At 51.6% G+C, this 13,268-nt stretch overlaps 1 protein-coding gene across 4 annotated transcripts in view; it reads right to left on the bottom strand.

Moving 5' to 3' along the window:
* Nucleotides 1–13,268, bottom strand: part of EXOC6B (exocyst complex component 6B) — a 376,533-nt gene that overhangs the window by 78,556 nt on the left and 284,709 nt on the right. For all 4 annotated transcript variants that reach the window (XM_038134227.1, XM_038134228.1, XM_038134230.1 and 1 more), the window contains one exon: nt 9,220–9,361. In XM_038134227.1, the coding sequence (XP_037990155.1) occupies nt 9,220–9,361 (142 nt within the window). The remainder of the gene's footprint in view (nt 1–9,219; nt 9,362–13,268) is intronic.

Below are 13,268 nucleotides of genomic sequence, written 5' to 3'. Positions count from 1 at the left end.
TTAGATAAAGCCTTGGAAGGCTGTCCTAGGAAAGACAAGTGATGGGACCTCCTTGGATAAAGCCTTGGAAAGCCATGCTGGAAAGGCCAAGTGATGGGACCATAAAGCCTTGGAAGGCTGTCTTGGAAAGGCCAAGGAAAAGGATCTCTTTAGATAAAGCCTTGGAAGGCCATCCTAGAAAGGTCAAGTGATGGGGACTCCTTGGATAAAGCCTTGGAAGGCCATCCTGGAAAGGTCAGGTGATGAGAATCCCTTGGAAGGCCATCCTAGGAAAGCCAAGTGATGGGACCTCCTTGAATAAAGCCTTAGAAGACTGTCCTAGAAAGGCCAAGTGATGGGGACTCCTTGGATAAAGCCTTGGAAGGCCGTTCTGGAGAGGCCAAGTGATGGGACCTCCTTGGATAAAGCCTTGGAAGGCCGTTCTGGAGAGGCCAAGTGATGGGATCTCCTTGGATAAAGCCTTGGAAGGCCGTTCTGGAAAGGCCAAGTGATGGGACCTCCTTGGATAAAGCCTTGGAAGGCCGTTCTGGAAAGGCCAAGTGATGGGACCTCCTGTTCCGTATCCCCAGGAACAAAGTGACACCTTGAGGACACTGAGGCTGAAGAACAAATCCATGGACTCTGGAGAAGCTCACAGGTGGGAAAAAGTGAGAAATGTTGGGGAGGAATCGAGGCAAGAGGAACAGAGAGAGGATCCCAGTTCCCACACTGAGCTTCTCCTTCACCCAGTTTCCATACTGAGCTTCTCCCACACCATTCCCACACAGCCCCGCTCTGAAGCTGTTCCCCATTACAGCCCAAGCTCTCGGAGCTCATTCCCATCTGGGTAATTTCAGAGAGCTGTGGGAAGAGGGAGGAGTTACCCAAAACACTCTGAACTGGGTCAGATTAAAGAAAAGCTTCTCTCCCTCCCCATCAAACGTTCCTCTGATGGAACAAAGATGGGCCTGGGGTGCTGTCACTGCAGAGAAAGGAGTGGTCGCCGTCATGGGACGCCGGCAGGGCTGAGGAGCACCCACAGCCCCGGGGAGGAACTCCTCAGGGGCTGACCACGAGATGCTTTTCAAGTTGAAGAGAGGGAAACTCTTCAGAAGGATCTTGGAGACGCGTGCCAAGAAATTTGGAACAGAATCCATAGGATTCTGACTCAAGAGTCCTCTTAAGGACCTGCACAGGCTCCCAGACCCGAACCCAGGGTGTTCGGTGGATGTGTCCTGGCAGATGGGAAGTTCTCAGACCATTAAACACCAACCCCAGCCAATGTGAACCGTGTCCATTCCACCACCAGCTCAAGAGGCCGCGGAATTCCCATCCCTGGAAGTGTCCAAGGCCAGGCCGGGGGTCCAGATTGGCCTTCCAGGGATGCAGGGGCAGCCACAGCGTCCCTGGGTACCCTGTGCCAGGGCCTGCCCACCCTTCCAAGCAGGAATTCCCAATATCCCACCCATTCCTGCCCTCTGGAAGTGGGAAGCCATTCCCTGTGTCCTGTCCCTGGGAGCAGAGCCCGACCCCCCCGGCTGTCCCCTCCTGGCAGGAGCTGTGCAGAGCCACAAGGGCCCCCTGAGCCTCCTTTGCTCCAGGCTGAGCCCCTTCCCAGCTCCCTCGGGAACTCTGCAGCCCCTTCCCAGCTCCCTCGGGAACTCTGCAGCCCCTTCCCAGCTCCCTCGGGAACTCTGCAGCCCCTTCCCAGCTCCCTCGGGAACTCTGCAGCCCCTTCCCAGCTCCCTCAGGAATTCTCCATTCCCTTCCCAGCTCCCTCGGGAACTCTGCAGCCCCTTCCCAGCTCCCTTGGGAACTCTGCAGCCCCTTCCCAGCTCCCTCAGGAACTCTGCAGCCCCTTCCCAGCTCCCTCAGGAATTCTCCATTCCCTTCCCAGCTCCCTCGGGAACTCTGCAGCCCCTTCCCAGCTCCCTCAGGAACTCTGCAGCCCCTTCCCAGCTCCCTCAGGAATTCTCCATTCCCTTCCCAGCTCCCTCGGGAACTCTGCAGCCCCTTCCCAGCTCCCTTGGGAACTCTGCAGCCCCTTCCCAGCTCCCTCAGGAACTCTGCAGCCCCTTCCCAGTTCCCTCGGGAGCTCTCCAGCCCCTTCCCAGCTCCATTCCCTTCCCTGGACATGCTCCAGCCCCTCAGGGTCTCTCTTGTTGGGAGAGGCCCAATCTGACCCCAGGACCTGAGGCACATTGAGAGATCAGCACCTGAGGGGGTGGACATTCCTCTCCTGATCTGTTCTGCTTAAACCTTCCCATCTCTCCACTGCAACATTCCCCTTTTTCCCCCAGATCCAGGTTTATCCCGGTGCGCTGCCACAGGACAGACACCAGCCAGGGATATCCTAACTCCAGCACCACGAACTCCAGTCCCTGATGGATCACAGGCTGGAAGAGCACCTGGGAGTCCTTGGGATCATGCCAAGGGAGAAGATGTCTCCAGCATCATGGACAAACCCCGGCACCTCCCCAAATCCCAGGATTTCCACGTGAGAAATTCCCACAAGCCAGATAAGGCAGCCAAGGAGGAGGTGGGGAACGGGATCCATGTGGGCACATTTTGGGACAGTCTGTTGGGATGGAGAATTCCTCAACCCAGCCGAGACATCTGGCTGATCCCCAGGAGAGGGGCTGACTAAAAATAGGGTGTTTAATGGAATTTGAAATATAAATTTTTAGGGCTCTTTTAATCTCCCATAAAGCAGCAGTTAAAAGAGTTTGGAGATTACGGAATTGCTCATTTTATGATCTGAGGATTGTAAAAACCCCTCAACCACTGCTGGAACCCGTTCTGGAGATGGGAAACACCTCCTAGGAGTGAGAACAGTCCCATTTCTTTGGGATTTTTTGGCTGACATCCCCAAATCTGGGTTGTCCCATTTGATTCCCTCTATGTCTATGGTAGAGGGGAGATGGAAAAATTATGCATTTATCAAATTATATATTTTTATGGATTTATCAGTTTAAAACAAGCAGAGTGGAGCACGTAGGAGTTAAAAAAAATCCCATTGCATTGTTAAATCTTGGATTATGGATGCATTCTGGGAGACAGGAAACCCTCTGAAAAAACAAAATTTCTTTTCTGAAAAAAAGGAAATTTACAGGTTCCCAAAAATCTTTGGGATCTTTTCCCCTCTCCAGGGTTGGATTTTTTTGCTTCTTTTTAGCCCAGAAGTGTCTCCTAAACTGAAACATAACGAGATGAGTCCCACTGAGCCTTCCCAGGCAGTTCATTTCAGCTGTGCCTTAGTCCGGGGTTAAAACCTCACCATCCCAACACCTGCCCAACAACACATCCCAAACCCACCTCCAGCCCTTCCCGGGATCCACTCGTGCCATCCGAGCACTCCAATCCATGGAAAGTTGCTCCCAAACGCCTTGGAAAACCCCTTCCTGCTGGGAATGCCAGAGGATGTTCTCCCTGACCCCTCAGGACCCTGCATCTCCTCCAGGATTGCCCAGCTGGACACTCCACGGTCTCACCAGGACAATCCATGGAAAACAACTCGGATTTTCCCCAGGCTTCTCCCATCAACAGCAACCCCAAAAGGACTTTTACAATGTGGCTGCTCTGCTCTTTTCTCCTCTTTCACACCAAAAGTGCTGCTGATTATGGGATATCCACAAGGAAAACGTGGAAGATCAGGCTCTTGGGGTCTGTTCCATTCACTGTTTCTCCTCAGCCCTACAGCAGCTTCCTTTTGGAAGATCAGAGAATTAATGAAAATGAATGAACTGCATTTTCTGTGCTGTGAACACACCAAAAAGGCACAGATTTCAGGAAAGGGGAGATTCAAAGAGCAGAGGAGGGGTCCCATCACAACCTCATCTTTCTGCCAAGCACCACAGAATCCCAAAAACCCAGAATCCCAGACTGGTTTGGGTTGGAAGGGTTCTTAAAGAGCATCTTCATCCTGCCCCACCCATGGGCAGAGACACCTCCCACTGTCCCAGGTGGATCCAGCCTGGCCTTGGGCACTGCCAGGGATCCAGGGGCAGCCCCAGCTGCTCTGGGAATTCCAGCCCAGCCCCTGCCCACCCTCCCAGCCAGCAATTCCTTGCCAAGATCCCAGCCCAATCTCCCCTTTCCCAGTGGCAGCCATTCCCTGGCTCCTGTCCCTCTGTCCCTTGTCCCCAGTCCCTCTGCAGCTCTCCTGGAGCCCCTGCAGGGACTCTGAGCATTCCCTGGATTTTTCCCTTCTCCAGGGGAGCATTCCCAGCTCTCCAGCCTGGCTCCAGAGCAGAGGGGCTCCAGCCCTGCAGCAGCTCCGGGGCCTCCTCTGGGCTCTCTCCAGCAGCTCCCCGTGCTCCTGCTGCTGGCCCCAGGGCTGGGGCAGCTCTGCACGTGGGCTCTCACCTGAGGGGCACAGGGACACCATTCCCACCTTTCCTCTGGCATCACCCCGGGCTGGGGCAGCTCTGCACGTGGGCTCTCACCTGAGAATCCCCCTCGGCCACCTGGACTTGCAGCTCCCTGGTCCAGCAGCCGCTCCCCTTTTTATGCTGAGCGACATCAAATTGATTATAAATCAGGAAATATTTTATGAACCCAAAAAATCAGGAGAATTGATTTAGCAGCGCCTTGTTTTAAGTCTAAACCCCCTCGTTTTTCACCTCTCCTGATGACAGTTGTGTTTATAAACAGATTTCCTTCCTATGTGTATTGGATCTGCTCCTAATATGGAGAAAATTATCTTCACCCCCTCAAACTATGCCTAATATACAATAAAAAAATGTCCTCAATTCACCTCACCTCTCTTTTAACCAGATTATTTTTCCAGCATTCACAAACAAAAACTTAACAAACTCCAGCATCAAAACTCTCCAGCCCCATTCCCTCATCATGGCACTCACTGGAAGAGCTCCAGCCAGCCATAAAATCCTACTTTAATGGATAAGTGCAAGATAAAACTGCTGGATTTGGGCAAGATTTGGGAATTTGGGGGGAGGAAGAGGACAGAGGCAGAGGCACGAACTGGTGCTGTGATGTTGAGATTCACACCTGTGCTTTCAGGTACAAACAAGATTTTAAAAATCACCAAAAAAAACCCCAAGAATGAACCCCAGCCTTGCAAACTGAAACTCATTTTCCGAATACACCACTCCAGCCTTGGAACTGCCTCATCCCAAAATTCAGCCCTTGATGGATTTCTGCTCCAAACTAACCAAATTAAAGTGATTGCCAGGCGCAGCAGAGCCTCCGGACGGAGCCGTGGGGATGAGGGGCACGGCTTTGCTGCTGGAAAGGAGAAGGATTTTGTCTGCTCAGGGCCGACAGTGATGGATGGGGAGGATCCAGCTCCAGCATCCATCTCCATCCCCTGCTCCGGTGGCACCTCGGGATGGGGCTGGGGACAGGTCCCTGACCCTGCTGCCAGGTTGGCGTCACCTGCTCCAGGATGTCTGAGAGCTCCCCAAACAACAGGAATTTAAGGAATTGTGCTTTCCAACCTGCTCTGAAATCCCATCCATCTTCCTGGGCAGCAGCAGCTTTTAGGGAAGAGCTGCTGCTCCGTGATCCACGTTACGGATGGGGCGGAAAACTGCCGGGTTTGGAGCGCTTGGAGCCAAAAAAGCAGGGAATTACCAGGGATGAGAAATGTTTCCCATTATTCCCAGCTCCAGCACCCATCCCTCAGCAGACACCCATGGGAGCACAGCTGAGAGGACACAAATGAGAGTCAGGAATTTGGGGATCAAGGCAGATCCAGGAGGAAAATCAGGCGTTGCTTTGTGAGTTACGGTGCAGCTGCAGGATCGGGGTGGGAATCATGAAATTGGGATCCTTCTGCCGGGCTGGGCAGCTGAGGGCTGGAAAATGGCAAGTGGATGTTAAAAAAATGGGAAAACCTGTGTTGGAAACAGCGAAATTCCTGCTGGGGGGGTTGTTCCCAGCAGTAAATTTAATCTCAGTGTTGACGGGGGCAGCTGAAGTAAAATCTGGTCTGGAAAACGTTGGATAAAGGCTGGAAGAACTTGTCTTGGTAATGGGAAGTGCCAGGGGAGGATGAAACCAACAGCTGGTGTCACTGAGTCACTCCCAAGATCTCTGGAAGTGTCTGAGGCCAGCTTGGATGGGGCTTGGAGCACCCTGGGATAGTGGGAAGAGTCCCTGGATGGGCTCTAAGGTCCCTTCCCACCCAAAGCATTCCAGGATTCTGTGATAACACATCCCAAGACATCCCAATCTCCACCTCAACCAGGAAAGCCAAACTGTGGATATGTTGAGGGGAAAAAGATCCCTAAAATACCCTAAAATCAAAGATCACCGGGGTTCTTTAGGAACCCTATCAGGCTCTGGGTTCTCAACCACCATGGTCACGAATCCATCCCAGGATGAATCCAAACAAATCCGTCCCAGGAAGAATCCCAGCAAACCCATCCCAGGATGAATCCCAACAAATCCATCTCAGGAAGAATCCCAACAAACTGATCTCAGGATGAATCCCAGCAAATCCATCCCAGGATGAATCCCAATAAACCCATCTCAGGAAGAATCCCAACAAACTGATCCCAGGATGAATCCCAACAAACCCATCCCAGGATGAATCCCAACAAACACCTCCCAGGAAGAATCCCAACAAACCCATCCCAGGATGAATCCCAACAAACACCTCCCAGGAAGAATCCCAACAAATCCATCCCAGGATGAATCCCAGCAAATCCATTCCAGGATGAATCCAAAAAACCCATCCCAGGATGAATCCCAACAAACCCATCCCAGAATGAATCCAAACAAATCCATCTCAGGATGAATCCCAACAAACCCATCTCAGGAAGAATCCCAACAAACCCATCCCAGGAAGAATCCCAAAAAACCCATTCCAGGAAGAATCCCAAAAAACCCATCCCAGAATGAATCCCAACAAACCCATCCCAGGATGAATCCCAGCATATCCATCCCAGGATGAATCCTAACAAACCCATCCCAGGATGAATCCCAACAAACACCTCCCAGGATGAATCCAAACAAACCTATCCCAGGATGAATCCCACAAACCCATCCCAGGATGAATCCCAACAAACCCATCCCAGGATGAATCCCAACAAACCCATCCCAGGATGAATCCCAACAATCCCACCCCCCTCAGAGGGAAGAGGATCCTGGGCAGGGGTGCGTTAGCTCCACCACACTTTAATTCCAAACCCAGGATTAAACCCAGCATTTTGTCACCTTTGTGCTCTGGTTTTTAACCCTTTCACTGAGCAGGACAAGCCCGAGGGCAACCAGAGAATTCCAGCCCTAACTCAGGTGGGTGCCTGAAGGCCCAGAAGGAGCAGCTTTGGGAGCAGAGCCCTGGGGGTGGCAGCACGATGCTCCTCCCCGAGGAGCTGCTGTCCCTTTGTCACGAGACACCTCATCTCCATCACTGTGACATGGCACCGAGGACGCTTCAAGGACAAAACTCCCTGCAGGGCACAAAGGGCTGAGGCTGGGAGAGGACCTGGAGAAGAACATCAGCTTCTTCAGATGCTCCGAGCCACATCCAGCCCTGCCTTGGACACCCCCAGGGATGGGGCGGCCCCAGCTTCTCAGGAAGAGTCATAAATAAACTGGTTTTTGATTCATGCACTCCAATCCCTCCTGATTTTATAAAACTCCATCCCAAAATGTAGGGACGGTCTGGAGAGCATCAAGGCAGCGTTGAAGAGGAAAAGGAGGAGTGAAACTGGATCTCTTGGAATCCTCTCTTGGAATCCCGTGGGCTGAAGATGCTCCGGGTGAGCTCCGTGGGCACCCACCACCCCCACACCCTGGCATTCCACACCCCTGACCTGGGACCCCAGACACCACGGGCCACTGTAGGATTTTACCCCAGATTTGGGATGCTGCTTTGGGGTTACTCCTCTGGAGGTTGAGGGAAAGGACTCTGTGTACACCATGGTCGTTTTGGTGGGAGGTTCTGTTTGATTGATTCCTGATCTACCCTATTCCATTTGATTCCTGGTCTACCCGATTCCATTTAATTCCTAATCTACCCTATTCCATTTGATTCCTAATCTACCCGATTCCATTTAATTCCTGGTCTACCCTATTCCATTTAATTCCTGGTCTACCCGATTCCATTTAATTCCTAATCTGCCCTATTCCATTTGATTCCTAATCTACCCTATTCCATTTAATTCCTGGTCTACCCTATTCCATTTGATTCCTAATCTGCCCTATTCCATTTGATTCCTGATCTGCCCTATTCCTTTTGATTCTTAATCTATCCCATTCTTTTGATTCCTAACCTATCCCATTTCTTTTGCCAGTTTAAATAAATATAAATATAAATATAAATATAAATATAAATATAAATATAAATATAAATATAAATATAAATATAAATATAAATATAAATATAAATATATACAAATATAAATATAAATATAAATATAAATATAAATAGAAATAGAAATAGAAATAGAAATTATAAGTATAAATATAATTTTAATACAAATACCTTAATGTCACACATGATTTCATGCAATGCACTAATAATTCATTTTGGTTTACACCCTGTAGTAACTTTAATTAAAACCTTTTCTCCGTTTCCTCTTTCAGGTCAATAAATAATTTTATAAACAGAGCTGACCCACCACCTTTAAAACTCATGGGCCAAAGTCCCATTTTAGGTGTGGGCCACCTCGATTTAGGTGTTCACCAAAATCCTGAGCCTGGGGCAGAGCAGGACAAGCCAAGGACAAGCCAAGGACGAGCCAAGGACGAGCCAAGGATGAGCCAAGGACAAACCAAGGACAAGCCAAGGACAAACCAAGGACAAGCCAAGGACGAGCCAAGGACAAGCCATGGACAAGCCAAGGACAAGCCAAGGATGAGCCAAGGACAAGCCATGGACAAGCCAAGGACAAGCCAAGGACGAGCCAAGGACAAGCCAAGGACAAGCCAAGGACAGGCCAAGGACAGGCCAAGGACGAGCCAAGGATGAGCCAAGGACAAGCCAAGGACAAGCCATGGACAAGCCAAGGACAAGCCAAGGACAAGCCAAGGACAAGCCAAGGACAGGCCAAGGACGAGCCAAGGACAGGCCAAGGACAAGCCAAGGATGAGCCAAGGACAAACCAAGGATGAGCCAAGGACAGGCCAAGGACGAGCCAAGGACAGGCCAAGGACAAGCCAAGGATGAGCCAAGGACAAACCAAGGACAAACCAAGGACAAACCAAGGACAAGCCAAGGACGAGCCAAGGACGAGCCAAGGACAGGGAAGGGGTGTCTGGGGCTCTTACGTTCGCACTCCTCCACGTCCAGGTTGAACTGGTGCAGGGCCCCCAGCGTCAGCTGCCTCACCTCGGCCTCCAGCAGCAGCTGCAGCAGCGACGTCGAGAGGTGCTTGCAGGCCGACATGCAGGCCGTCTGGGCCACCTTCCCCTGCAGGACAAACGGACACTCGTCAGGGACACCGGCACAAAAAGCCACCAGAGAACTCCTGCAGAGCAGCCAAAACTCCTCAGATACAGCCACCAGCACAGAACTTCTGCAGAGCAGCCAAAACTCCTCAGTTACAGCCACCAGCACAGAACTCCTCCAGAGCAGCCAAAATTCCTCAGATACAGCCACCAGCACAGAACACCTGCAGAGCAGCCAAAACTCCTCAGATACAGCCACCAGCACAGAACTTCTGCAGAGCAGCCTAAATTCCTCAGTTAAAGCCACCAGAGAACTTCTCCAGAGCAGCCCAAAACTCCTCAGTTAAAGCCACCAGCACAGAACTTCTGCAGAGCAGCCTAAATTCCTCAGATACAGCCACCAGCACAGAACTTCTGCAGAGCAGCCTAAATTCCTCAGTTAAAGCCACCAGAGAACTTCTCCAGCCCAGTCCAAACCTCTTCAGTTAAAGCCACCAGAGAACCTCTCCAGAGCAGCAAAAACTCCTCAGTTAAAGCCACCAGAGAACTTCTCCAGCTCAGCCCAAACCTCCTCAGTGAAGCCACTAGAGAACTTGTCCAGCTCAGTCAAACCTCCTCAGTAAAGCCACCAGAGAACTTATCCAGCTCAGCCCAAACCTTCTCAGTTAAAGTCTCCAGAGAACTTCTCCAGCCCAGCCAAAACCTCCTCCGAAAAGCCACCAGAGAACTTCTCCAGAGCAGCCCAAATCCCCTCAGGTAAAGCCATCAGAGAACTCTTCCAGAGCAGCTTAAACTCCTCAGTTAAAGCCACCAGCACAGAACTTCTGCAGAGCAGCGAAAATTCCTCAGTAAAACCACTGCAGAACTTCTCCAGAGTAGTCTAACCTCCTCAGTTAGAGCCACCAGAGAACTTCTCCAGCCCGGCCAGAACTCCTCAGTTAAAGCCACCAGAGAACTTCTCCAGCCCAGCCCAGCCTCCTCAGCGTGTCCCATGTGTGATGGGATCTTCCCACAGTGCTCAAGGTCACAGCCACCATCTCCCAAGGGAATTCCCTCTGGAAGTGCCCACAGCTGAGGGAAGGGTTAGGCCTTGTTGGGTGCAGCTGGAGAAGCTCTGATCCAGGAGACCTTTGGAGCGCTCAGAGCTCAAAGTGTTCTCGTCACGCCCTAACGTGGGCTAGACAGCATCCCATTGATTACCAGGGAATCATGGAATGCTCGGGTGGGAAGGGACCCTAAAGCCCATCTCATTCCATGGCCAGGGACACCTCCCACTGTCCCAGGGTGCTCCAAGCCCTGTCCAACCTGACCTTGGACATTCCCACCTACAACCTGACCCTCTCTACGGCAGGTGGGTCTGCAACAGGAATTAAACCCATAAAAATGGGGAAATCCTTTGGGACCAGAGCGGGATCTTGCCCAGACCCTCAGGCTGACACCACGGGGAACGATCCCGATGCCTGCGTGTGCAACGCCACGAGGGAGGTTTTGGATCCTGGCGCTGCCCTGAAAACAGCTCCAGCAGGAGATTATCTCCTCAAACACTCACAAAAGGCTCTTAACACGCTTTCCTGGCACCAAGGCGTGGCTTAGGAGCTCTCGCCGACTCTCAGGCGCGCTTTACAAGCTGTGTTTGAGCTGGGATTAAACACGGAGTTTATGCCGCGTTTCCAGCTCGGCATCGCCGGTTTTGTCGTCGCGGCACAACGTTTGATGCCCGTGCTGGGAAGGGTTTTTTTCCCAGCTCTGCAAACTTGGTTTGGATCTTCAGGCCACATCCATCTTCAGCAGGAGGGAAAAATGTTTTTTTTATTTAAAAAAGCAGCCGAGCCGTGCGTTACAGGGCAGGGTGCTCCATCTCCAGCTCGCCGCCGCTCCCAGGCTCCGGAGCGTCCATCACTCACCTCCCAACAAACACCTGCACCAAAATGAAGATGAAGCATGGCAACCATAAAGTTTAGCAGAGCTCTGGGGTTTTTTCCTTCGCTTTTCACCATTTGTTTGTGCTTTTCTGACACGCTGGGTTATTTAAAACCCCGCTCGTGCCAATTCCTCATCTCTGAAAGCTGCGGGAAGCGCGGCGCTGCCCGGCTGTGATTTTTCTTCATTACTTCCAACAGACACTCGAGTTTTTGCTGTGGCCGAGGAGTTTTGACAGAATCAGGGAATATCCTGAGTTGAGGGACCCACAGGATGAAGGATCCAAGCCCTGGCCCTGCCCAGACCCCCACCAATCCCACCCTGTCCATGTGAGCGGTGTCCAACTCTCCTGGAGCTCTGGCAGCCTCGGGGCTGTGCCCATTCCCTGTGGAGCCTGGGCAGTGCCCAGCACCTCTGGATGAGGAATCTTTCCCTGAAATCCAGCCTGAGCCTCCCCTGGGAATTCCCCAGGCATTCCCCAGGTCCTGTCCCTGTCACAGCTGCCCCCCAGGAGGAGCAAATCCCGATGAGTCTCCCCTGCGCATCCGCTGCTCCAGCTGGAACTTCCCAATGCCCTCAAGCCCTCCATGTGTCATTGGGATGTCCCAGATGGAAGCAGAGGATGGGAAATCAAAGCTCTGCATCCAAGCCCTGGCACCCTGCTGAGGACAGGGGACGGGGCTCCTGACCCTTCCTGGAAGAGCAGCAGAAAATCCCTGGAGTAGCTCATGTTCCATATCAATAGGAATTTACAGAGGGTTGTAACTCTTGGAGAAGCCTTGGAGGTTCTCACTTCCAGGTGAACAATGGAATGGTTTGGGTTGGATCTTAAATCCCTTAAATTTCCCCCCATCCATGGGCAGGGGCACCTCCCGCTGTCCCAGGTGAATCCATCCGCAATGTCCAACCTGGCCTTGGGCACTGCCAGGGATCCAGGGGCAGCCCCAGCTGCTCTGGGAATTCCAGCCCAGCCCCTGCCCACCCTCCCAGCCAGCAATTCCTTGCCCAGATCCCAGCCCAATCTCCCCTTTCCCAGTGGCAGCCATTCCCTGCCTCCTGTCCCTGCAGGCCTTGTCCCCAGTCCCTCTGCAGCTCTCCTGGAGCCCCTGCAGGGACTCTGAGGATTCCCCGGATTTTTCCCTTCTCCAGGGGAACACCCCTCAAGATGAACTTCGTGAACTTTCCCCGTGCTCACCTCTCCAGCCTGCCCTCCTTTCCCACACCACACAGGAAAAACCCCAGGAAGGCTTTTCTGTCCTTGCTGACCAAAATTTCAGAGGAACAACCCCGTAACACCCCAAGCAGGGGCCAGATCAACCCATGGAGGCACTTGAAGGGTGACCCACACCTGCCTTGGGCACCAAATTCTGGTCAGGAGAGAGAGAATGAGAAGTGACACCACGAGTGGGTGAAAAAGAGCAAACAATTGAGATGAAATGTCACATAATTAAGCCCCAAACAGGGAAAATGGGATGGGAAAAGCAATTTCATCATCAGGGCTTGGCAGCACCACGACTCTGAGAGGCACTTCAGGATGTTCTTTAAGGGAATAATAAGAACAAGTCCTCAGGACTTGTTGCAGAGATGGCAAAGGAGATCCAAACAAGCCCAGAAGCAGCTTCTGGCTCAGCCTTCCCTCCTTCCACCTTTTCCACACAGGATTAGGCCAGGCCTAAAACTGTTTTAGGTGCAAATGCCCACTGTCCTCACTGTGAACCTGAATCTTCCCAGGCCAGCTGAGAACGTGACCTTTTATTTCCCTTACTTTTGAGGTTTAAACACCTAAAAATCTTTCCTTTAAAAAAATACTCAATTTTTCCTCTCACTGAACACATGGATGCCTCACACTTGAGACCCAGTTTTATCTGAAGAAAAGCAAAAGTATATGGAATTATTTTTTTTTTTTTGCTTTTTAAGCCTGAACCTTTTTCCCCTTTATATTTATTATCAGAGAACTCAGAGATGCCACAGGAGTTTCAATCACGGTGTTAAATGTCTGCTCAGAGAAC

The sequence above is a fragment of the Motacilla alba genome, chromosome 4 (genome assembly GCF_015832195.1).
Source record: "Motacilla alba alba isolate MOTALB_02 chromosome 4, Motacilla_alba_V1.0_pri, whole genome shotgun sequence".
Lineage (NCBI taxonomy): Eukaryota > Metazoa > Chordata > Aves > Passeriformes > Motacillidae > Motacilla > Motacilla alba.
Note: the sequence above shows the minus strand (reverse complement) of the source record. Positions and strands in the feature narration are given on the sequence as shown.